This window comes from Anguilla anguilla, chromosome 13 (assembly GCF_013347855.1).
Source record: "Anguilla anguilla isolate fAngAng1 chromosome 13, fAngAng1.pri, whole genome shotgun sequence".
Lineage (NCBI taxonomy): Eukaryota > Metazoa > Chordata > Actinopteri > Anguilliformes > Anguillidae > Anguilla > Anguilla anguilla.
In genome coordinates this window covers 20856692-20883613 of record NC_049213.1, presented here as the reverse complement: position 1 = coordinate 20883613, position 26922 = coordinate 20856692, and the positions used below count along the sequence as shown (strand labels likewise).

The following is a 26922-nucleotide window of genomic DNA, read 5'->3' as shown; positions in this document are numbered from 1 at the left end:
TTGGATTCAGTTCCGGTGATTAACTTGACGAGTCAAGAACATTCCACTTTTTGGCTCTGAAAAAGCAGTGTGAGCAGATACTATGTTTCTATACACTTCAGAAATCATCCTTTTGTCATCAGCAGTCACACCATCAATAAAGACAAGTGAACCAAGTCCAGTGGCGGCCATACATGCCCAAGCCATAACGTTATCTCCACTATGTTTCAAAGATGAGGGGAGGTGCTCTGGATGAGCAGTTTCTTTCTTTCTCTTCACTTCTCTTTCTATCACTTCGGTACAGGTTAATACTCATCTCATCTGTCCACAAGAGTTTGTTCCAGAACTCTGGTTTTTTTAATGTACATTTTAGCAAACTCTGACAATTCTGATCTTGAGGCTTACCAGTGGTTTGCATCTTGCAATTAACCCTCTGAGGTTATGCTTTATTTTAGTGTTTGACACATCCATGACTACATCCTGGAGAGTGTTCTTGACCTGTTTAACAGTTGAAAAGGATTTTTTCTTCGCAAATGAATGTATTCTTCAGACAACCACTACAGTGGTCTTCCGTGGTCTATCAGGTTGTTTGCTATTGCTGAGCAGTACCAGTACATTCTTGCTTCAATGTATCAGAGAGTTGATTTTGACACACCCAATGTTTTGTCTATGTCTCTGATCAATCTATTCTGATTTTTCCACCCCACATTGGCCTGCTTTACTGGAACTGACATTTCTTTGGTCCTCATGTTGAGAGACAACAATAACAGACACCAAATGAAAATTCCACATCTAGAATCGACTCTAGATATTTTGTTAACTTTCTTGTGCATGAACTAACGATGCAACGACACAGAGCTGGCCTAGAAAAAGCTGAGTAGCTAATTTCCCACTTACGTTTGGGGACACAAATGGGGGTACTATGACTGAGAGATCTTTTTTATTGTATGCATTTACAGGTGTGCTTTACTACACACATAGTTAACAGGTATGTTTTTCTGCAGGTGTGTGTTACCTCACAAATCTGTTTTGTCACACAGGTGTGCATGTGATCCTGCTGATCTTGGATCTGTCCTTTCAAACATGGTGGGCATGTTGCCAAGGAAACTCCACATCTGACTGAGGAATTGTGGGGAAGGCTCACTGGAGGACTGCATGGAAGTCCATGGAGGAAGTGTGGTGTGGAACACGTTTGCTCTGTGGAATACTTGACCGCTGCTCTGGATCCCTGATTCCAAACACGTGTGCCCAAAAGGCCATTCTCACCTCCTGTCTCTCAAGATTTAACCCCAGATGAACCATATTCTTCCATCTCTCAAGATTTAACCCCAGAAGACCCATAATCTTCCATCTCTCAAGATTAAAACCCCAAATAAAATGCAATCTTCCCTCTTTCAAGATTATAACCTAAAATTCTGAGCAGTTCCCAGGTTTTTCTAGTACTAAAAGACTTATACTTTTGTGAAAGAACTTCAGGAAACAATAAAAAAAGATAATTGCAATGGAAACAAAGGAATCCTTACTGTTTGCTGGGTGACTGTTTTCCGTCTACATTCCAGAGCGGAGAGGACAGGAACCACATCAGTACCCAACGCTCCTCATCCCCCAATGGGAAATTACATGAACATTACACAAAAACAGGAAATGACATCAGACCTGGCCATAGGACTGAAGGCTGGAGAAACGATGGTCAGGCTTCATGTTTAGCCATCATAAAGCCATGCTAAATCCAGGGGTACTAGGTCTCCTTTTTTATTTTTGTTTGTGTGTTTGATTATGAGTTTATTATCATTTGCCTGATATTCTTTCTCTGAAGAAAGAAGCAGCCTTAACCATTTCATTGTTTTTTACTTGTATTGTATACCTTATATATTTTTATAATCCATATTCCCCTGACTTTCTTTGCACAACTGTATACTACTGTATGAATCTGATATCAGTAAGAATACAGACTGATTTGATTTGATTTATATTTTTGGGGAATTTGTGTTTATTTTATGGTTTGTTTGGTATTATTTATATTTTCATTTTCAATCATCATAATTATTTAATTTATTATCAGTATCACTGTTGTATTTTTTTTATTATTTAAGGTGATCGGTGTCCGTTGGTGAAGAGCACAATACTGTGTTGTTTGTAATACTGAGGTCTAGGCTGTGCGGCCTCTACCACTCTGACCCCCGAACTATTTTAGATACCTTTCCACTGGGGGGAACACTGCACTAAAACAGAGGTGTTGCGCGGAACAGGAAGTGTCTGAGTGCGCCTGTGTGTTTACATGACCTGCAGCAGTCCGGGTGCTTGTAGTCAACGCACAGGAGCTACTGCGCTGTGGCCAGCTGTTGCTGAACCAATGGGCAACAGTATCACACCCTCTCTGGAAAATGCATTGGCAATGTTGTGCCATTGTTTCAGCGACAAATCTAAACCACAGCTCAGAGTCCACAGGCCATGAATTGGATGGTTGTCATGGAAATGTTTGGGGCACGTTCCACTTACTGTTTTTTTGCAGTGTTGTGTAAAACCCAAAACCTAACTCTGTGCACACACACACACACACACACACACACACACACACACACACACACATATGCACACAGTTTGTGAAAGAGTTTGTGAAAACATGAACACACATATGCAAGACACATACTAGCGTGCGTGCGCACACACACGCACACACACACAAACATACAGACAGACAGACAGACACACACACACACACACACACGCATGTCCCTGTACTTGTATGTCCTTTTGTGTGTGCTTCCCAAATCTAAAAACAACAAATGATGAAATAACCAAGCTGGGCAGTGGAAAGTGTTTTCATTTCAGATGTTCTATGCAATGATTCATTTTGAAACAGAAAAAACTGTTAATATTTAATACCATTATCAATGATATGTTTAAGAATACAAATAAATTGTGTTACTGAGAATAAAAAATGGGTATAAACTTGTTTGTATTTAGCTACTTGTATGTATGGAATTGAATTACTGATTTAGATTTTTTTATGGTAGTGGCATGTTGAAGCACCACCCTCTTCTCTGGGGGATCTGTTGCCAAAGGCTTTGCTCTGTAGATCCTCATTTCAGTCATTGAACCTTTAGCATGAGCCGCTGGGTCTCCGCCCCCTTCTCTCTCTCATCCTGTAGCATGAGCTGCTGGGTCTCCGCCCCGTTCTCTCTCTCATACTATAGCATGAGCTGCTGGGTCTCCGCCCCCTTCTCTCTCTCTCATCCTATAGCATGAGCTGCTGGGTCGCCACTCCCTTCTTTCTCTCATCCTATAGCATGAGCTCCTGGGTCACCGCCCCTTTCTCTCTCTCATCCTATAGCATGAGCTGTAGAGTCTCCACCCCCATTTATATTGTTCAGCTGCTGCTCATGCACTTGTTATTTCACTCCAGTGTGGTCCTGCTGAAGGGGTGTTTGTTCTGTGCAATATGGCTATACTTGTACTGTGTTTTTCTGCTGTTCAGTTCAGCTATGCTGGCAAAGTGTGCTTATGCTGTGCAGTACAGCTGTGCTAGTACAGTATGTATGTTCTGTGCAGTAGTGCTTTGTTGGCACAGCACAGCTATACTGGTAAAGTGTGTTTATGCTTGCAATATGGCTGTGTTAGCACACTGTGTTTGTACTGTGCAGTACAGTATGTCTGTGCTTTCACAGTGTGTTTGTGCATTGACAGTCTAGTTGTACTAGCAGTGTTGCTGTTTGTGTTGTGCAGTACAAGTTGAGGATTTCTCTCCTGCTTTCACCAAACCCATTGAGAGGGAAGGAGCAGATGCAACAACAGAATGAAAGAAAACAGGAAACAGGAAGTCAGCAATCCTGAATGTACATCTTATCAGTGTGAAAGCAGGGAGTACAGTCACCCTGAGCAGCTCAAGCATGTTGTCCATATAGACCTCATCAGTTATCACTTATTATGAGCATGCAAAGAGAGAGAGAGAGCTGTGCTAGTACAGCCAACCTCAGTCCATACTTGGGACTGTCCTACAGTCTCTGTGTCAGCTCGGTGAGGTGCACAGGGCAGAATCAAACAGCAAAGTTAGTTTAACACTCTCTTCCAGCCGAAGTGCATTAATGGCACAGTTCCCAGCTGTAGAAACAGGCATGGCTGTGCAGTTCAGAAACGGGTTACTGTGCAGTAGAGAAACAGGTGCAACTGTGCAGCACAGAAACAGGCATGACTGCACAGTTCAAAAACAGGTGTGACTGTGCAGCACATAAATAGGTGTGACTGCTATATAGAAACAGGTGTGACTGCCGTATAGAAGCAGGTGTGACTGTAGAGCACAGAAACAGTTGTGACTGTGCTGTATAGAAGCAGGTGTGACTGTAGAGCACAGAAACAGGTGTGTCTGTGCTGTATAGAAGCAGGTGTGACTGTAGAGCACAGAAACAGGTGTGACTGTGCCGTATAGAAGCAGGTGTGACTGTAGAGCACAGAATCAGGTGTGACTGTGCCGTATAGGAGCAGGTGTGACTGCGTAGATCAGAGGTGATGTTCCAGGCAACCCCAGAGATGGTTCCATATCAGTTCCCCCATTTCTATATTTCAAAACAGGTGCATGAGTGAGCACTGTAGAATCTCACTGTAAATAGCAATACTGTACTAACTGTACCTGCAGCACCGGGCAGAGGCCTGAAAGATGATACAGTACGAGGGCCAAAATGTGGGGGCACCCCCCCCCCCCCACCGCCCCCCCCCTCGCCCCCCCACCGACACACCCACACATGCATGCCCCCTAAACCCAAAACACACCCCCCCCCCCCCCACACAGGCACTCTTTTTGTGTTTAAAACAAACTACTCAATGAACAAGCATTGTGTATGTGGCTCGTTTCGACTGTTGACAACTTAAAAAAAAAAAAAAAACTTTGTATCCAGAAACATATTGGTCTGTGGAGTTTCTATACATGTGGTGTTTGTAAATGACTAAAACAGTTCCTGAATAAAACTCGTCCTGGCTTCCATGTCATTTGTGGGAAAGGGCCAGATGTGGATTGTAAAATAAGTGAATAATTAAAAGCAAAATGAGACTAAAAATAAAACTGAAAAGACAAACATTTGAAATTGAAAAAGTTTCATTGACAGGTGTGAGAGCAATGGGCTTGCTCCATGTCTCCATTGTGAAACCGTGTGTATTTTTCACTGTATTCCTGTAAACAGTTGTAGTAAAACTCGGTGCATCATGTCCAGTAATGTGATTAATGGAGATACTGACCCTGCGACACATTTCCACTGAGAAAGAATAAAGAGAATGAAAAGTGATGCTTTTCTCTGGACTCAATCTGTGTGGATGGAGAGAAGCCACCAAGTGTGCCTCTTCAGTTTCAGATATGTGGAGTGAATGAACACACGAATGAATGAATGAATTCTAAATCTCTCTGAAGTCTTTTCAAGGTACGTGTGCTGTAAAGTAAGCACAATAATTTAGAAACACGTAGAGTAGCAGAAAGTCAATGCTTCCTGCACATACACAGAGCACACGATCATGATTTAGACACATATAGTATTCTGATCCAAACATACACAAACTCACAGAGTTATACAGGTAAAAATCACACTGATGAGTACACACAGATTTGTGTTTGAACAACTAGAAAGAATAATTGTGTTCTAAACACGTATTTAGTTTTAAAATTAATATTAATTTGGCACAGATTTCCCTAATGTCTCTAATGGGTTATTGTATTTCACAAATGAAGTGGCACAGCATTACTAATAATGCATAGAATGATGAAGACCCACACAGAGCAGCACATGAGTTAAACACCAGAAAAGAGTAGAAACTGCAAGAATCATATTAGGGTTCATGTTAATTAAGCATTTCAAAACAGGACTGCTGCTCTGGGACCAGGTTTTCCCTGTCTATATCCCAACCCTATCTATTATTATAAACATCAAAACTGATCCTGAAACAGTTCTCACATTTTGAGATGCTTAATGAACCATGAATGATAACCTGTGAGTGCACTCATACTGCAGTACTATAAAATGACCCATAGATGGTAGTACTGGCTAGGAAAGGGGGTATGCCCTTAGTTTAACACTCTCCAGCCTCCCCAGCAGTCAAACATCAAACACTTTGGACCAAAAACAGGACCAACTTTATTCTGATTCCATTATTACCTTATAATTAGGTATGTAACCCTGCATGCCAGAACTGTGCACAGTGTTGAGCTGTAGTTTAAGAACGCGGGTTTACACCATGTCTGTGTTTTACAGGTCAATTCATTATTTGTACAGTGCTTTTTAAGTTTACTTGAACATTCAACACCATTTTATGATCTACAACATGTTTGTATGTTTGACAGTCTGCACTATATCTGTATTTTATAGTCTACTGCACAGCTGCCCAACACTGTTCCTGCCCAACCCCACACCTGGTTCTACTAATTAGTAGTTTAACAAGTTCACTAATTGTTGAATCAGGTGTGCTTTGTTAAGGTTGGAGTGCAAACCTACAGAATGGTAGATCCCTAAGAACAGGTTTGGGCAGCCCTGGTCTACACCATGTCCTATGGACATCATGATTTTTGTAACAAGCGGACCTACTCAGAAATGCAATTCTTCATGGTCAGAGGAGTGCATGTTTCTCCAAATAAATTTCCTAATAAACCCTAATAAACTGAATATAGGTTAACTTGTCTTGGAAGGAAAATCATTGCTTTTACAAAATATTGCAGATAATTGATTTTTGATTATTGATTAATGTAATATTATGTTGACATTATTATGTTTTTTGCTGCCTTATTGTTAGTGACTACTGTAACCTTAATTCATTGGTTTAAGGTTTGTCATACACAGCAATGGATGGTAAACACAAACAGACAATGGCAGGTCCCAGTGACTAATGCTCTGCTGCTGTCGTAGTTGCCATACTTCAGGAATGTGATGACATTTCCTGCTCCTCTCTGAATATTCTTGATAGCTGACATAACAGTGCAGTCATGAATCTCAAATTTTGTGAAAAAAAACATATTTATTGATTTGTAGTAAACTGTGTCAGTATTAAAGTGTGTGTGTGTACGTGAATGCATGCGTGATCGTGTGTATCTGTGTCTTCAGTCTTTAGTAACTTGTGTGTGTTGGATTGTGTCAGTTGTAATGTGTGTGTGTGCATGTGTGCTTGTGTTTGTGCGTGTGCATGTGTGAGTGTGTGTATCTGTGTCTTCAGTTTCTAGTAACTTGTGTGTGTTGGATTATGTCAGTTGTAATGTGTGTGTGTGTGTGTGTGTGTGCGTGCGTGTGTGTGTGTGTGTGTGTGTGACTCACTGCTGTTTCTCTTATCTGGGTCAAAGAAATGCCAACGGGGAGGCGTTCAACTAAAGGGAACAGACAGCAGGCTGCCGCTGTTCTTCTCTCTCTTTCTCGCTCTCCCTCTCTCACTCACACACACAAATGTTCTCTCCCCTTCTTTCTTTCCTTCCTCCCTTTCTCATCCCTCCTCTCCTTCTTCTCTCTCCCTCATTCTCCCCATCTCTTACCCTCTCCGAGTGCATGTATTCCTATGTGTGTGTGTCTGTGTGCGCACGTGTGCGCACTTGTATTTGTGCGTATGTGTAAGAGTGCATGCAAGCTTGAGTATGTATGAATGAATGCTAAATTTTAAATAAGAAAAGTTGTATAATTGGAAAGAAATAAAATAAAACGATGTTTCATTTCAATTCCATTTAATTCCTTTAATTTTTAAACATAAATAAAATTCTTTAATCTTTTCCTCCTCTTCTAGTCTCTGGGCCAGCAGGAGGCGCCGCGGCCACTGGTGGATAAGTGGGGCTGCACCTGTGTACATTTACTGTCTTTAACTGAGAACAGATACTGGAATTCAGATAGGAGAGCACTGCCTACGCTGGGAGATGTTTGGGGCAGCGGCCAGCCATTGAGAAGAGCACATGGCTTGGCAGCATTAATGATTACCACTGCACTGGCCAGAGCGTCAAAACCTAAGATGCACAAATCTGTAATTTCAACTCGAAAGCTTGCTCGATAGCGACTGAACCCAAGGTTAGCTTACAGCAGCCAAGCATGTTTGCTGTTCGGCCAGTTACTGTTCCTAACTTACTGTCTAGTCAGCTTCATCCTAACAACACCAGCTGAATTACACTAATGGTAGAACCTCTACCAAATAGCGCAGTTACTAGTGTGTCAGCTACCTCCTAGCACACATAAATGCTATTCTCCCTGCAGCCCAAATGGTCCCCCCTTCTCATCTCTGGGTGCTCCAGCCAGACTGACAGTGTGTCGTTCAGGTTGTCAGGATGGGAGATGCGGACCTGCTGCCTCTAGCTGAGCCACTGAACTGTAGGCTCGCTGGATTAGCCACTGCGTCCGCACTGAGCATCTGCGGCAGGCTAGCGGAGGGCTCCCCTGACCTCCCGTGCCACAGTCAGGGGCGCTGCTAGCCTCCTCATTATGAATAGCTACGTCCCCATGGCTCTAATGCATTAGCCTGGTGAGCAGAGACCGGCAGAGGGTTCCCCAAGCCTGTGGCTTGTGGGCTGGAGGCAGTCCTCCCGTCTGTTGAGTACACATATCGTTAATTAATCAAAAAACACCAGCGAAGAAATGTACTTGCAAGGTGCTAAAACACACTTTTGTTATTAATCATCTCATCACTTACACATGAGAAGTGCAATGCCATAAGACAGTGTTTCCAAACCGGTGTGCCGTGTGAAAAATCCTTTAAAAAATTTTTTTATGTTCAAATGAATTTAAAAAACTTAAATGCACAAATCCCATTCACAAAAGCCAAAATAAATGTAATTAATATGCATATTCGTTAAGTGAAACCCCAAAAGAACATTTTAAGCCTACTGTTGACACGTCACATCAACATCAGTATGTCACTCGCTTTTGAGTGGTGTGCCCTGAGATACTGTAAATTTGGAAAGTGTGCCGCGGCGGAAAAAGGTAGGGAAACGCGTCCATAAGACATAAGTGAAAACAAATACATCATTCTTGCTCAGGTGCAACTACATAAAATTCCAATGTTTATACATGTCTTGTGTTAGTTTGTGCCCCGATCTCCCATACACTACAACTTCATGCTGAGCTTCACGCCATGCTACATCTCCCTGATGCTGTGATAGTCAAACCCAGATAAGTATCATTTAGAGTCTGGTCTAAGGCAGTCCTGACTAGAAAGTACTGGAACCTGTTTCCCAAACATTTGGCCTTTTCTCTGAAGATTATTTTTGTCTTTTTTCTTTTCTTTATTTTCTTAAATATATAAGAAAGATGTAACACTATTCACCAATTATATTCCATTGAGAAAACAAAGTAGCTCCAAGAAGCCTGAAGAAGGTCAAACAACGAAACATTGCTGCTACATCATTTGCTCGATAAAACATAATTTTGAAGTAGTGTTGTGCCCTTTGTCTTTGATTTACATGTTATGCTGAGAGTTTTTGGAATTATCTCTCTTGAGCAGCACATATAATTGAGTGGTGTGTAACAAGGATTGACAAACTATTTTCTATATTTTTACAGATTTTTCCTCTTCACCTCCTTATCTCCCATGCCGGCATGCACATACACACTCACACCCAGAAACACACACACACACACACACAGACCCACATAAGCTCACATGCGCACTGATAGCTTGAGCACAGTCTAGCAGTGATCTGAGCTTGGGTGAGTATGAATCACATAATTGTTGTTAAATATAAAGCTTCGTGTGTGTGGAGAGCTCAGCTACGCTCAAATCTGTGAACAGTCAAATCTGGGACATCGCTTACACACACTGCCCTCTAGATGGCACTGCGGGGATAACGAGAACTAACTGAACAAAAATTATTTGATCATAATCATAATAATAATAATAATAATAATAATAATTATGATTATTATAGCTGCTTTGCAACAATGGTTTTACAAATCATGTTTTTATTATTAGTATTGTTGTTTTTGTTGTTGTAGTTAATAACAATGGTAATAATTAATTTTTATTAATAATTTTACAACTACATAATTATTGTTATTATTATTATTACATGATTATTCTTATTGTTGTTGTTATTATTATTATTATTATTATTATTATTATTATTATCCGTTAGAATCTTGGTGCCATGGGTCACTCTGTGCTGATTCTCCCAGTGTTCTCTTGATTTTTAATGTATCTAAAATGACGAAGATGGTCATTGTATTAATCACATTTTCACTTTTGCCTGAAGTTGCAGCAGGAGATGCAATCCTTCAGAGAGGCTAAGAAGTCAAGGTGAGACACTCAGCTTTATGATGAGCACATTCATCTTTAATCCCTGTACTACCCTGTACTAGACTTGGAGTGAGCCAAAGGAGTATAGCCATGTTGTACCAAATCTGTCTTATGATTTTGATCTCAATAAATGAATGCCTTCCATCTTACTCATGTGCAGTCTGTGTCTGTAAGCAGGAGTGTTCCTTCTTCTCTCCCTCACTATACTACAGTGTCTGTTCATAGGGGGTAAAAAATAGTCCGTGCTTTTAAATAGATTTCATAATCTTCTGACACTTTGTTGCATAAAATATTGCTCATACACACACACACACACACACACACAAGCACACAAAAAATAATCATGCATGGTAACTTAGAGGCCTACATTTCATCTATGAAGCTGTCTGTCATATTTTGTCCCAGGCAAAAGACTCATTAAAAGATCAATTTTGAAAAGGATGGGATTGGTCCATCAGAGCTTTGACCTAAGACTAGAAAACTGCCATGTGTGGGGTTGCCTTCTCCTTAAACATGTTAATGCACCCAGAGAGAGTCAGAAATTCTTGTGATCTGTAAGAGCCTGAATTTTAAAAAAGCTAAAACAGAACATAGACACATTGCTTCACTCCTCCTGGGAACTCTGTCAAACACTTCAGATATGTCTGCCATGCACTGCTTGTGATACATGTCCTCATGTTCTATACTCTAATCATTGTGATCCTACACTCTGACTGTGTTATCTTCCTGGTCCTACACTCTAACTGCTATCTTCCTAGTCCTACACTCTGACTGTGTTATCTTCCTGGTCCTACACTCTGACTGTGTTATCTTCCTAGTCCTACACTCCGACAGTGTTATCTTCCTGGTCCTACACTGTGACTGTGTTATCTTCGTAGTTTTACACTTTGACTGTGTTATCGTCCTGGTCCTACACTCTGACTGTGTTATCTTCCTGGTCCTACACTCTGCTAGTGTTTTTTCCCTGGTTCCTGACTCTGATTGAGTTGTTGTCCTGGTCCTAGACACTGCCATCCTCCAGAGTGATATGTCCTTGTGGTCCTATACTCTGACCAGAACAGCTTTGCCAAAGAGAGATGGTTTTTATTACTCTAATCAGTATGAATTTTATTACACTTTCATTCTTGATATATGATAGATACGCATTAATAGTAGCATAATAGAATTAGTATCTGTGAAAGTAATGCAATTTATTACATAAACCATAAACAATGGCATGTCATGTGATGCTTAAAAATAAAAAAATTATTCTGTGTGGTCACCATGACCATGTTTTTGGTTAAACCATGCTGACCACGAGCTCTATGTTCGGGCTATGACATCTTGACATCACAAAGTCTCCATCTTGAATGCTCCTTAACATACCCATTATGATGTCATTGCCACCCATTTCCAGAAAGTCCTCCAGCTCCTGAATGCTGTCAAAATGCTTATTCTTCATGATGACTGCCTGTGTGCCAGCCAATCACAGGCAGAGATGGGCACACCATCTGATATTTCAGAGCGAATCAAAGCAGTACACAGCCAATCCTCCCACTGGAGGGGGGGGGGGGTGGAGGTGATACACTGGAAGAGGAGCACAAACCCATGGACCCCAACAGCTTCAAGAGCAGAACAATTTCCTATAGAATAAACAAAACTAAAATTTGCTCTTTTATTAAAATTATTTGATTCTGAAAGCAGAGCATTCAAACATCATCAGCAGCAATGTGACCTACAATAAAACATTAATGTCAAACATTGATTTGCCACTAATAACATGGTTTTGTTATACATATTTTAATTTGAGGGGCAGATAAAGGGGCTGCTGTGTGGCAAGTGTTTACAGAAGTGTTGCAGAGTACATGCCTTACTATTGCAGTGCTGTTTCCTTCTTTCTCTCTCTCTCCTCTTACTTCCTCTCTTCCTCACTCCCTCTCTTCTTCTGTCTCCCCTTCTCGTTGTCACTCCTTCTGTTCCTTGATTCATTGCTTAATTGCTCCCTCTCCCCCTGGCTCCATCTTTCTCGATCTCTCCTTCTTTCACTCCCTCTCTCTCTCCCTCTCCCCCTCTACTTCACTGCCTCAATCCCTCCTTTCCCTGCTACTTCTGCCTCTCACTGTATGTGTGTGTCTGTGTGTGTGCGTGTCTGTCTTGTGTGTATGTAGCGTGTCTGTGTTGTGTGTATGTAGCATGTTTGTGTGTGTGTGTGTGAGCATGTTTGTATGTGGGTATGTATCGTGTGTGTGTGTATATGTGTGTGTGTGTGTGTGTGTGTGTGTATGTGGTGCCAAGTAAGGTTGCAGCAGGCCTGAGGTGCCCTGCCCCTCTCCAACCCCCACCTTCCCAAACCTCCACACCCCCCTCCATACCGTCAACCAAAATCTCCAGTGACAGTCCTCCATTGGGACTGTGTGACACACAAAGGTCCTGAGCATCTGCTGGCACTGCAGCGGCTGGCAGGGAACAGATGCTAAGATGGCTGTGCTGTTTGGATCAGCAACACTTTCACACTTCAATGTAGAGATCTTCAGCTACTTCCACCTGGGGGCCAGATTCTTAGAATATGGTGCACACAAGATAGATATTTCCCAAGTACCATTCAGAAAAATGTATGAGAAAGATATTTTAATTTTCACAAAATATTAATTATCATTCTGGTACAGGTATACTGGTACAGTTGATGAAAACCTGGGCATTGTGACAGTTCTGTTGGTTTATCTCAATAATACATGTTTATTTCTTCTCAGCGATTATAAGGTCAAAAGTTTGGAGGACCATGCTTGGTCCCTGGGTCATCAGTTGAATAGCCCTGCATTCATGTAAGGATCAGCAATCTGTAAGGTATGTATAAACAACACTTACACCCTTTTGAATTTATTGGCAACCTGTTATATTTACTGCAGATCAGCAACACTCAAACTTTAATATTTGGATCAGCCATACTTGCAGCCTCTTTAATATATGAGCACCACTAAATTTTTGATGTGTTTGTGTGTGTGTGTGTGTGTGTGTGTGTTCAATATCATTTCTCACTCTTTAAGCCTACATTACACTGCAACAAGAGCTAGATTCACCAAGAAATCCCTTGTCAGCAGGCTGAGGGAAAAGCAGGTCAGACATTTGAAGAGAAGATGAGAGAGAGAGGGAGAGAGAGAGGGAAAGCAGTACATTGCAGAAGAGGAATTGGGATATTAGGGAAAGTATGGGTTCGGTCCTATGCATGTTGACACCTGAACTTAAAACCAAACATCACTAAATCAAATGACACACAAGATTACCCCCCTGTGCCTGGAGCCTTGGAAGTATTGCTTTGGACTGAATTTTACTTGGTAAATGAATGACAAAAAAATTAAACATTTTGAGTTTTAGTAAGAGATGACATTTGTCCCAAACATTATGATGCCCTGAAATGGGGGCACTATTTATAAAAAGTGATATAATTTTTACAATACAAGATGAAACCAAAATGTCTAAAAATTCCCTAGAATAAAAGCTGAGAATGTGCACCTTAACAACATGTAAATTGGTTGATTACAAATCTAATCTAGGGAGTAAGAGATGTGTCTCTGTTCAGTGATAGGAGTCAAAACAGCAGGACACTCAAAACCAAGGGACAGCAAGGGGAAAAGCATGCTTCTCCCTATTCTGTTGTGATTGGACAAAGCATGCAGCATTCACCCTGTAGTAATTGGGTGAAATTTGTTCTTTTCTCTATTGTGATTGGCTGGAGCCCACAGCATCCTCTGTGTCCATTGGCTGAAATGGGGGAACCTGCTGCACCCCTGCTCAGCCTGTGAAACATTAGGACTATTAATAATTCAGGGACTGTCAGATGCAGACAGGTAACCCAATAACTCTGTACAGCTACAGCCTCAACCTGTAGTGCTGGTTTGCAGGCCAATATGTGAGCCAAATTCTCACCAGACTTTCAAATATCAAAACCTTTTATTTTAGTAAAGAAAATGAATATATACTTTCACATATTATGAGACAAACCTGGCAGGAACAATTGCATAGTGTAGATACAGGTTCAGTTTGAAATGTCTGGACAGTGAAGCTATCATGTGTAAGCTTCAGCGCTACAGCCCCTGCTTCCTCTAAGCAGACTTAGAAAACTGTATAAATAAACAGCTTTTCATAACAAGCTTTTTAACCATGCGTGCATCTTTCTCACCTAGCATTCAGCACAAAGTTTCTCTGAAAAACTTTGCTGACTATGGAGCCTATTCTTATTTTAAAAAACAGGCTCTGGAAACAAACCTCAGGAAAAACAGGGTCATGAAATCATTTCTTTTTCCTTCAAGACTTCAGCCAATTTCAATTAACTTGTTACCATGCAGTAAGTAGGCCGTGTGACGTCAGTAAAGGTAATAACCGCGATCAACTTTATATATACAGAACCTAATGGGCATGGCTGCCTCTGACTGGATCACAGCAGGATCATGAATACTCTTGTGTGAAGTAGATTGTGATTGGAACAGAGGAGTAGATTCACTGAATAAAATTTTCTCTTTAACACAGAATAAGTTTTCAAATTCTGACAGAAAAGACAAATTGCTACAGCCATTGTCCATTTTTTAAAGAAAATAAGTTAGGTGCATGAGGGCAAAACCCATCTGCTTTAATGGAAATCTGCTGCTGAGTTTCACTTTTCAGGTTATAAAGCTATATTATTCAGTTAAAATACACAAAGTACTTAAACAAACAATACTTATTGTGTTGTTGCTTACAGAGTGGTTACAGGTTTAGCCGGCCAAGCGCAAATGTTAAAGCGGCAGAAGAAGATTCTAGTAGACAGCAGTAATGCGAGAGATGTCATCTGCGTGATACAAGATACCACTTATGGTGTTATATTACCCTGTGAACACCCTACACACGAACACACACACACACACACACACGCACACACGTGCACACGCACACACATTAAAAGCATTGGGCCTCTTATTCACTGTAACAATACTAAAAATATGAAAAATGTTCTGTCACAAGGAAGTGCAGCAGGTGGGCCACCCCTCAACTTCATCCACCAAGAAGGGTTCTGTGAGCGACATTTCTGAAGGAATGGTTCTATAAAAGGGCCGCAAAATTCATAAAGAGTGGAGCAATAGCATAGAACATTTTTATTACCTTACTGAATAACGGAACCAAGTAAGACAGGAAAATCTGAAGCCTTGTAACATAAAATGTGAAATTATTGCCAATGTTGTCTTTTGCGGGTTGATTGTAAAATGAAGTACAAATACATGGACTAATTTATTGGTTTGCAATAATTCAAAGATGCTAATAATAATAATAATAATAATAATAATAATAATAATAATAATGTTATTATTGTTATTATTATTATTATCATAAGTAGATGTAATAAAATGTTATTTGAATGAATCTGGATTCTATTTTAGTCCCCATGAAATCTACACAGTAAAATGGCCTGTGTTGTCCACTCAGGAATGTGGGACCATTGTTAAGAGTTGAATTAACTCTATTAGAGTTGAATTAACACTGAAATTTTAAATTCGTATCCTCTGAAACACATCTGTGTGCTTAATGAAAGTCTCCGGCATAACAGTAGGACGTGTAAAGATATGTGGGAAAACACAACAACTAGATAATACGAAACAATGTGCGTTATTTTTATTTAAGCCATGTAATTTTAATGAGAACGTGGGATGCAGGGTGCATAGGTTGAGCCGGAAGGTAAATCGCAGTGATGTAGCAGCTGATCTCACTCTTCACTGGTCTCGTGATGCTGCCTGCGAACGAGGATGCTCCTGCGCGCGCTCTGCCTTTATGCGTTCAACATGGAAGGGTTTAATTAATGCATATGTGTCCCTCTCGCCCGCAAGCTAATGCATTTTAATTCGCAATTTGGGACTGAACGTGCGTTTTTTCGGTTGCAAAAGCAGCGGAATTTTCTCATTGAAATTTTGTTGATTAATTCGAGTCGTCTGCTGGACACTGAGTTTTCAGAAAAGGTATGCTTTATTTTATTTATTTATGTATTTTATTATTATTGGGGGGGGGGGGGGGGGGGGGGGGGGGGGGGGGGTTGGAAAGTACACGGCACGTGCTGTGTTTGCACCTAAACGAAACGTGATGAACGCCTAAATAAGGATGTAATTTCTCAACTTCTGAATGGTATAATTGTGTTAACAGGATTCTGTCGATTACGTCCTACATATGTAAATGTATTAACCTTGTAGGATAATCAGTTGAATTCTAATTGTCATATTGAGGGTACGAGCGCTGTTTTTGAGGGTAGGAAGGGTCGTTTTTATTTAGGTGTTTTTGAGATGTCCTAACAAATTGGACAATGCGGGCACCAAAAACAGGACTCCTAAGATGAAGCCGGTGAGAATCCCTGTTGTAACCTAGCAAGAGCGCCTGCTGATTCTAAAGAGCGTCGGAAGGACAGCCTGGCACGCTCCACACTGTTTCAACAATGGTCCCTGTATTCGAGTATCACCTTAAACATGTATTTGAAGTCTTTGTGAAACACAACACGTTCATTCGCGCAGCGGGACTGGTACATTAAACCAAGGACATTGTTCGTGGTGTACCGTAGCCTATGTGGAATCGTATGTGTGCTTCGTAGCATTGCGATGTGGTCGATTGATTTGGATGTTACTGCTGAAAAAAGAACAACAGTGACAGTGCGATAATTAAATGTATGGGCTATGATTTTTTAAAATCGTATGGACTAAACACTGCAGTAACTGTGTCATTCTAAAAATCACAACGAATGGTTCGGCTGTATTTTGACAAATGAATGTAGCCTAGATTCAACCATGCCATCGGTATTTTTTTTTCAGGAAACAGGAGATCTGTTGGAACAGGCGATATGACGCTCATTTTAGTTCCGTGTTTTCTCTGCGGGCCTAGCAGTTCAAGGACTTACACAACTGATTTGACCAAGTGATGGATGAGAATGACAGCCTTGAATTCGCGCAGCTTATCCGGGTGTGTTTGGCATGGGTCGCGTGTCATCTGCGACGATATTTGTATGTCTGTATGACAGGGTTATCGGTTATAACGAATTCAATAATGTTGATGAATAATGTCCTTGAGTGGCATGCATTATGTTTATAAAGGCTAGCCACTACGCTGCCTGATTGTTTTTCTGTCTTTTTTACCAAGTCTATTTGGAGGTAAGCGAGTTACATTTAATAATTTTCCCAAAGGCTTTAGCTTTGTCCCACTGTCTGATCTTCAGCCCAACAAAGCGTCCCTGCTCTGTTTAACGCTAAATAACTCAAAACCTTCTCTTCGGCGTTTTACCACACACACAACATTCGAGTAAAGCTTTGAAACGCCACTTTCAAGCTCATAGGACTTTTTACCCATGACACTAATACAAGAGGACACGCCCCCTCTGCTCTTTTATACCGAATGGATGTGAACGTGCTTTCTTAAGATGACTGGCATTGTCCATACACTTGGTTTTTGTCATTACAAATGTAGCGCTGTGTAATATGTTTATTTTATGTCAGCAAAGACCTTTGTAGCTAATTTGGTTGGTCTAAGTGTCTGCATTGCATGAACAATTGAACTGTGATCACCTCTATCCACTCTGAGTGAATGAGCCCATTTCCCAGACTGGACAAGTATTAGGCTTGTGTTAGCTGTGCTGGTAGTAAAAGGGTGGTGTTGTTAATGCTGAAGGTAACAAGGTGGTGTTGGTAATGCTGAAGGTAACAGAGTGGTGTTGGTAATGTTGAAGGTAACAGGGTGGTGTTGGTAATTCTGACAGTAACAGGGTGGTGTTGGTAATCTTGACAGTAACAAGGTGGTGTTGGTAATGCTGACAGAAACAGGGTGGTGTTGGTAATGTTGAAGGTAACCGGGTGGTGTTGGTCATGCAGATGGAAACAGAGTGGTGTTGGTAATGTTGAAGGTAACAGGGTGGTGTTGGTAATTCTGACAGTAACGGGGTGGTGTTTTTTCCACTTGCAATATCTGGTTGGTCCCTTGTGGTCTGAAATTGTATGCATGCTATGTATGTCTTGTGTAAATGCTGTAGGTAAATGCTGTATAACAGCTATAAATGATCTAAACAGGCCTTGTTTGGCTGTTGTCTTTTCCTGATGGTGTCATTTATACCACAGTGTTCTTCTGTTATGGGGTCATGATTTGAGTACTTCGGTGCTGCTTTATTTATGGGGCAAATATTCAATGGATTTTACTCATTTACAGTTCTCAGTGGTATCCAGTGAATTCTTCCATTTTTATATACATGCAGTCTGATTTCAGATGATCTGGCACTTCCCTTTCAAGCTCTATCAAAACAAATTCTCTTCTCAGTTTTGCCAGTGGAGTATATTGTTCATGACTTAAACTATTATTAATTAGCTCTGTGGAACTAGAATTTAAACTGGCATGGTGCTCAATTTTGGAATTTAAACTGCCAAGGTGCTCAGTTTTGGGCTTAAGTTGACTTTGCGCAGTCATATCTTGAGTCTGAATAGACCCCATTGTCTGTAACGTTTACATTTATTCCATTATTTTATGCAAAAAAACAAAAAAAATATTGCGAATGTAAAGTGAAAATTGTGCACTGTAATACTAAAATTTATATATGCATACTTGTATGAAAGCAAAGCATTTTACACTCACCAGCACAGATATTCAGAGAACCACCCCCCCTCCAAACCGATATAGGGTATATAATCAATATAACCAACTTTATAGGGCATCTGAGCACTCTCAAATTACTGCCCTTAAAGTGAGTCTTTACATGATGGCAGCTGTGTGGTTCTCCGAGGCTCTTGTCCCTGTCTGCACAGTGAAACGTTCCGGCCCATATTAATGAAGCATTTTAGAGTTGGAATGCTGATCCGGGATCAGTTTAGCGTTTCAGATCATAATGGACAAGGTTAGGTTGTGGATCAGGGAAAACTGATCTCATATCAGCACTCCTACTCTGACAGGTTTAATGAATGTGGGCCTCAGTGTTAAATGAACTCTGGCAGAATTTATTTTACTCTGATAGGGTGCCTCTGATGGTAACTGTTCTCATCTAAACAATCATACTTGGATTAACAGTGTGTGTGATTTGTATTCTTATGGTAAGCATCCTGTGTGGCCTAAGTGTGGCTTAAGGATAAATGTTTTATTTGGATGTAGTATTTATTTAGATTTATTTCAACATTGCCTTACATTGCCTGACACTGGAATTTGGCAGACATACTTATCTAAAGTGGCTTGAAAAAACACAAGTGTCTAGATCAGAGATTAAAGTGGTTGCCCCATTTCAAATTGAATAAGGTGAGGTGTAAGGTGAACTTGGAGTCAATTAGACATTCATAAATGTGACAAAAGTAGTCACCAAGGTTCAGAAATGCATAGCTTTTACCAGTGGTTTAGTCTTACAATAAGTGTTTTTTTACAATAAGTGCCATTCATGTATTGTTGCAATCAGGCATCCACTCTACTTGTCCTCATCTCCACCTGACCCCACCCACCTGGCCCACTCCGCCTGGTCGCTCTCCTGGCTACACTCACCCAGCTCCATTCACCTGGCTCCATTCACCTGGCCTCATCCACCTGTTAGCTCACCTAGCCCCACCTAGTAAGATGAGAGCCTTCATAGTGATCCAGTTGCATTGTCATGTGTTTATTCTGCTTGCCATTAGCAAAAAGCATAACGAAATGAAACCAAACAGAGAGGATTTATAAATCCTCTTTTAATGACACCGTTCTCAATTTGTCACTGTCCTGTGTCCCCAGTGTAGTTGCTCACACACTCACTCACTTACTTACAGAGAGTAGTCGCTGACACATCCACACCAGTGCTCTCTTTCTTATTCCTGATGGTCCAAACAGTTGATTTTGGTAAACCTAAAGTTTGGCTTACTGTATGTATACGACTGTATTTTTTTCTCAGCCTCATAATGGCTTCCTTGACTTTCACTGGCACTTTCACTTTGGTCCACAAAGGCGACATAGCTCAGGAGGTAAGGGCGTTTGTCTGGCAGTCGGAGGGTTGCCGGTTCGATCCCCTGCCCTGGAAGTGTCCCTGAGCAAGACACCTAACTCCTAATTGCTCCCAACGAGCTGATTGGTACCTTGCATGGCAGCCATTCACCGTTGGTGTGTGAATGTGTGCGTGAATAGGTGAATGAGAGGCATCAATTGTAAAGCGCTTTGGATAAAAGCGCTATATAAATGCAGTCCATTTATAATTTCAAGTGCAACACATCAGTCAGCCAAAAAGCAACCCAGCTAATGCAACAAACATAAGAACATAAGAATACATAATGACAAGAAAGGGCTATTTACCCCACATAGGCTCACTAGAGCTTTCAGCATCTAGTCTTGATCCTAGACTTTTGATTGCATTTGGAGTCTGTTATTGGCTTTTGTAAATGGTAATGTAATTGGGACTTTATTTACTGTAAGACTCATCCATAATTTAGTTGATCTTTTTTTGCATACTTATTACCAATGGAAACTGACCTAAATCTGGCCTGCATGCATTATTAGGTGTTATTCTTTTCTGTTGGTAAGTTTCTGAAAAATTCAGTTTCTAGTTTCGTTTGGATGCTTGTCATTGGGTGTACTGGGCCAGATTATGCTGTTGAGTGGCTTGGATTAGATTGTACTGTTGGAATACTCAATTTCTATTCTTTTCATTCATATAGTGGTCTTTGAGATTTTTCTTTTAATGCATTTGCTGCCATGTGAAAGTTCAATGATCCAGACAGCTATTGTTAGGCCAAAGTAAATACAGCTCAGAGAGTGCTCCAGGGCAGTGCAGCCTGTAGGTAATTTGTATGTTTTCCCAAAACTTGGCTTCCTCTGGAAAATATTTTGTCTTTTTATATGTACTGCCCAGGCTGAGTTCTGACAGTATTTTTGTATCTCCCTCTCTGTCAAAATGATTGTTTCTAACACAATATGTTTATTATGCTATTTTTTCTTAAATTTTTCTTAAGTATTTTAAAGGGCAATGCTCCGGTTATATTTAAAGAGATTTATAATTTGGAGGATGATTTTAAAAATAATAATTAAAAATGTTTTTTCGAGGAACTGAAGTCTTAAGCCAGCCTTTAGACTTAGACGTTACATTCAAATTAAGAAAGTACGTGCTGGTCGATCGAGCACTTGTAGTTTGCCCACTGAGCTGTATGATTCTCATGTCTGTACAAGCGTGACTTGTCTACTGCAGTGTGAAAAGAAGTAGTTGTGACATCACACACACACGCTCAAACACACATATAGTGCAGTGCATGAGTATTTGGACAGTGACACAATTTTGTTGTTTTGGGTCTATACTCCAGCACACTGGATTTTAAATAAAATAAGGAATATGAGGTTAAAGTTCAGGTTGTCAGCTTTGAGGGTATTCACATCCATATTGGGTGGTCTGTGTTGGAATTACAGCTCTTTTATTCATCATTCCCCCATTTCCAGGGAGCAAAAGTAATTGGACAATTGGCTGCTCAGCTGTTTCTTGGCCAGCTGTGTGTATGTTCATCATTGATTCATGCTAAAGAAAGCTAACAAGTCACCTTGCAGCAGGACAATGACCCCAACCATATTGGTAAAGCGACCAAGGAGTTTTTCAGCACCAGAAAGTGGACTGATCTTGGCTGGTTAAGTCAATCACCCATCCTGAATCCATTTGAACATAAGTTTCTCTTGCTGAAGGACAAAACAGAAGACAAAAAGCCCCAGAAACAAACAGAAACTAAAGATGGCTGCAGTAAAGGCCTGGCAGAGCATCAACAGGAGAAAATACCCAGCATCTGGTGATGTCTATGGGTCACAAACTTCAAGCACTCATTTGAATGCAAAGGATTTGCTACCAAGTACTTTATTTCATATTATGTTAATTTGTCCAATTATTTTTGCTCCCCTAACATGGGGTGACTATTTATAAAAAGTGCTGTAATTCCTGCATGGATCACCCAATATATGGATGTAATTACCCTCAAATTAAAACTGACAGTCTGCACTTTGACCTCATTTTATTGTTTCATTTCAAATTCAATGTGTTGGTGTATGGACCCATCAAAAATACAGAGCCAGAAGTAATAAAAAATCACTTTCTAAATAATAACATATAAAATAAATGATATTTTTAACATATGAAAATAAAGCACATCTCTCTCTCTTTCAGGGGCAAATTATGCCATCAGCAGCGGAGCCGCAGATCGCCGCTCAGACAGCTCAGCTCCGCCCCCTCCTCTCCCTCGGGTGGCTGCTCCGACCATGAGCACCAGCGGGCCCGCCCCTGCGGCCACGTCCACGCCCGCCCCCGTCGGATCGCTCGCCCAGAGGAAGCGGCAACAGTATGCCAAAAGCAAGAAGCAGGGCAGCAGTGCCAACAGTAGGCCGCCCCGCGCCCTCTTCTGTCTCAATCTCAACAACCCCCTCCGCAGAGCCTGCATCAGCCTGGTGGAGTGGAAATATCCTTCTGTGTGTGTGTGCGTGTGTGTGTGCGTGTACGTGTGTGTATGCGTATGTGTGTGTTTTACAGTATATATGGTATCGTGGTGTTTTCTCCTTTTACTGTTTGTATTCCTAGTGCGCTTTAAGAGAAAGGATGTTTTCTACTGAATGTATGGGCATTTTTATCAGACTCACCTGGTACGGCCATTTTTATTTGAAATGAGGGAAAAGGGATTCTCTCCAGCAAGCCCCAGAGATACAAAGTTCAAGTTCAAATTAATATTCAAATTCAATCTCTCTGTGAGGGCTATGTGAGGAGACTGTGTGAGAGACTGTTGTCGGGTGAATATGTCGATTCTCAGGTGAGGCTGGAAACATTTACTTTTTTGTGGCCTGATGGCATGTTTTGGCAATATATGAGTGTGAATTTTAAGTGAATGTGATTTTATTTTCCTTGACTGTGCGCTTCAGGCCATTTGATATCTTTATATTAATCGCTATTTTTGCCAACTGCATGGCCTTAGCAGTCTACATTCCCTTCCCTGAAGATGACTCCAACTCAACCAATCATGACCTGGTGAGTACAGGAGGGGGCGCTGCTGAGTGTAGGGTGCACTGTGCTGTGGCTGCGTCCGAATCACCGTACTTGCCTGCTATTAAGTATGGAAGTTGAGTTCCAGGATCAATGCCTCTAATGCGGCCATTATGTAAATGTGGTCAGTGTGTATCCCAGTGGACAGAAGCAACGATTAACACTTGAACCTTCGTTCAACAGCGTTGAATGTTGAAAATCTCATCTCTGGTTTTCTATGTGTAATTTTTTTATGTGCATATGCAGTATAGCTGTGAAGGAAACGTCACAGTGTGACAGAAACATGACATGTTAAGTAATTCAAAATTTCAAATCATGGCACCAATTGGCGTGGCACTGGGCGGTTCTAGTGTTGATGGTAATGTTATTCCAGGAACAACAAGGGATGTTGATCCAGGAACATTTTCTACTTGGGTAAATCATGTTATCCTGCACAAAACACAGGACGCAGTAGATAGGGGTCTGATTCAGACACAGCCAAGGTTTCAAGAAATCAGTAACTCATGGATTTTAATCAATCATGGCTTGTGGTGGATAGCAAAACTATTTTTATTGTTTGGTATTATTCAGTGATTGACAGATCATGGTAGCTCCTTGCATTTTGGGGTTCATGAAATCTAAACTGTGGAGGTTGTGTTGAGCGTGTGGAGTTGTGCTGCACTCTGCATCTGTGAGATCATGTTTATCTCTCTTCTGTCATACTGTTTCAACCTGGGGGGAGGTGAGGTCATTCTGCTTCTGCCCCATCCCCAGTCTGAATGTGTCACTCCATACGCACACATGCACCCAAGCACGTGTGCATCTCACACTAATCAACATTCACTTTGCTCATGTCTCACATTTTCACTGAAATAGAATACCATAATGAATACGTTGAAGGCATGATGATGATTATGATGATGATCTTTTAAAATTTACCTTTTGAATGAGTTCAATGGATAGTAGCTACTTTTTTATATTACTGTATTAGTTTTCGATCTGCCCATACAGTTTTTGTGTGCGATGAAGGAAATGTTTGTTCTTGTTCTCATAATCTGTCAGCTTCACAGTGGCAGGTATAGGTTTGTGGTTTAAAGCAGGAAAATATACTTCAACTATAAAGCAGCTTTGCACAGGGATATTATGCCTCCAGAGGTTGTATGTATGTATATTAGATGCACAGTTCCTATCCTTACATCACAAACAGATGTAACTCTGACTGAAAGACGGCACTCAGAATGAGGTAATACCTTTCTCATGAATTGTTCAGTATCACAAAGCAAAGATTCATTTCATGGTACTGGGGCAGCAATATAATCCACATTGAACATTGTAGTTTGTCTGAGCACATTTGTAAGGACACGGATATGAAGCAGGGTGGTAATATCTTTTTTGTTATTTATTTTTGGAAGGAAGGATATCTTCATTCCAAACTGCAGCAATATTTAAAATATTTGCTTTTCTCTGTTGCTGCTATGGATTTGGTTGTATGTTTGTAATGCTGTTTTAATGACCATTTGCATTCTGAAAGGTCATCAAATCAAGAGAATGCAAAAGAGGGGAAAATATCCCTACCTATATCCAAACAGGCAGAAGTGGTCCTGTTCTGCGGCCATGTTGTTACTGTTTTGTGTTTCTCCTGTTCCGGTTACTGTAGGGTGGCCCAGTTGTTACTGTAATGTAGTCTGGACCCAGACTATAGTGGATCTTACATTTCTATCTCAGTTTATTTATAGAGAGAGAGAGAGAGAAAGAGGGGGGGGGGGTGTTGAGAGTGTGTAGAAGCTGGTTACCTGGGTCAGAGAACAGGCCTGCGGTTGGTACAGTGAAGTGCAAGAGAGTCTCACAGTGGAGAGCTGTGTTCTAGCAGGGAGGTTGCTGTTCGTGACATTTAAAAAGCAGAGCCATGCTGTGGAACAAACACAATATGGAGGCTGATACAAGTAGGCCTCACGGCCTCCTTTACTGAAGCTTCATTAAACTCTGCAGCTCATTATAAATTAAAAAACACTGTGGCTCTGGGCAGGAACGGGCCACTGGAGCATGTGACCTCAACCCTAAACAGCCATTGGCTACAGTGCATATTAAACCATCTGCAACAGTAATCACAAGCAACAGGTGGCCCAGGATGTCTGCATGAACATGCGCGCATCTGACAGCAGCTAGGCAGAATATCTGCAGGAATGTCCATGCGTTAAATGGCAACTGTGTAGTGCCACTTCTGGAATTTGGCACCGGCGTGGTATTTACAGGAAAGTGCACGTATCTACAGCACTCTCTGTGTGTGAGAGATATTTCAGGACTTCTGTTACAGACTGGTATAAGTGCCTAACCCCCTCACCCCCTTTTCTCCCATTGTTTGGAATTACCCATTGTGCATTGCTCTCAATTAAGGATTGTCCCACATGTCCTCATAGGGTCTGGGGTGGATTGCTCAGATGCAAACACTCATGAGCCCGTGGCCCTACAGTGCATTATAGAATGGGTACCAACCAAAGGAGAGGCTTATCCAAAGAATATCTGTCAGGAGAAGGACTTTTCCTTCACAGTGTTTTGGCTTTTGCTTTAAAAAAAATGGTTGATTTGTATTATTTTCATGGTACTATTGCTATTGCTTAAATGATGGTGTATGACCATCCTGTTTCTGTGTCAGCTGTGACATAGACAGCGTCACCTTCTGGTGCATCATTGCCCCTGCAACCAAATTAGTCCTGACGCGGAGGAGTCCTTAAATATGATTATTTACTCGTACATAATGGTACTAAAAATATCAGCGTGTGAGAAAAGCAGAGATGACTGAATCCCCACAGCCTTCTCCCCAGCCCCCCTGCCCCCCCGCCCCTGCGACACACACCCCTGTCCCACAACTACACATAAAAATGTACCCTTCATGTGGTTCATTTTCAAAAACAATAAGTTGATATTAATTTGATAAAATTACATTTAATTGTGCTCGAGACTGGATTTTGAAGTGTCTTGCACTACTGCGCATGTGCGATAGGGTTTTATTTGCAGTGTAGGGCCATAGGGTTTACAATGTATATATGGTATATATTGGGCTATAGGGCTTATATGAACACAGTGTGTGGGCAATGGGGTTTATATGAGCATTGTGTGGATCTTAGGGTTTATAATAATTTATACAACAGCTTGGCTGAATGCTCGATTCTGATTGGTTATTACTCATTCCAATGGTGTGTATTAATTTTCAGTAATGGGACACCTTGGCCTAATAGGAAGAATAGTTAAATTGCAGCTGATTAAGTCAATAAAAAAGCAGTAATGATAAAAGCAACTGTTATAAATAATAATTGTTGGTAACCGTTGTATAAGCAGAATAAATCACGACGGGATGCCCTGTTACTGGAAAATAATGTACTTCGGGAGTGATAAGCGACCTCAGCTTTGCATCAGCTGCATCACCACCCCTGTTGTACATTATTTTCCAATAACAGGACAGCTCATTGTGGTTTATTCCTTACATAGGGTTCTATTAGCACAGTATGTGGGCCATAGGGTTGCATTATCACAGTGAGTGTGCTATTACATTTAAATTTGAACAGTTATATTTTTTAAACAGTTTTTTCCATTACAAGGTAGGGATGCAGATATTTAAATTCCTGGAAAATTCCGTTTGTCCGGAATGATTCTGAAAATATATTTGAGTGTCATATGCTTAATATGTGCTGTGAATGATTGGTGCAGTAGCAAGTGTCAGTGCATTCTATCCTTGTTGTATAATAAGAGGAATAATGAAAACA

General features: G+C 40.9%; 2 protein-coding genes across 10 annotated transcripts in view; both read left to right on the top strand.

The window, feature by feature from the left end:
* The window catches only part of bsnb (bassoon (presynaptic cytomatrix protein) b), a 58411-nt gene extending 55839 nt beyond the window's left edge, over window positions 1–2572 (top strand). Inside the window, exon 14 of the mRNA XM_035387654.1 lies at window positions 1020–2572. The gene's annotated coding sequence lies outside the window, so the exon portion shown is untranslated. The remainder of the gene's footprint in view (window positions 1–1019) is intronic.
* A 13370-nt stretch (window positions 2573–15942) lies between these two features.
* The window catches only part of LOC118211309 (voltage-dependent L-type calcium channel subunit alpha-1D-like), a 60244-nt gene continuing 49264 nt past the window's right edge, over window positions 15943–26922 (top strand). For 8 of the 9 annotated variants that reach the window (XM_035388428.1, XM_035388431.1, XM_035388426.1 and 5 more), the window contains exons 1-3: window positions 15943–16172; window positions 22319–22607; window positions 23062–23167. In XM_035388428.1, coding sequence (XP_035244319.1) covers window positions 22411–22607; window positions 23062–23167 — 303 coding nt within the window. In that variant the 5' untranslated portion in view covers window positions 15943–16172; window positions 22319–22410. Of the gene's footprint in view, window positions 16173–17048; window positions 17158–22318; window positions 22608–23061; window positions 23168–26922 lie in introns of those variants that run through there. The other variant, XM_035388427.1, reaches the window with a different exon arrangement.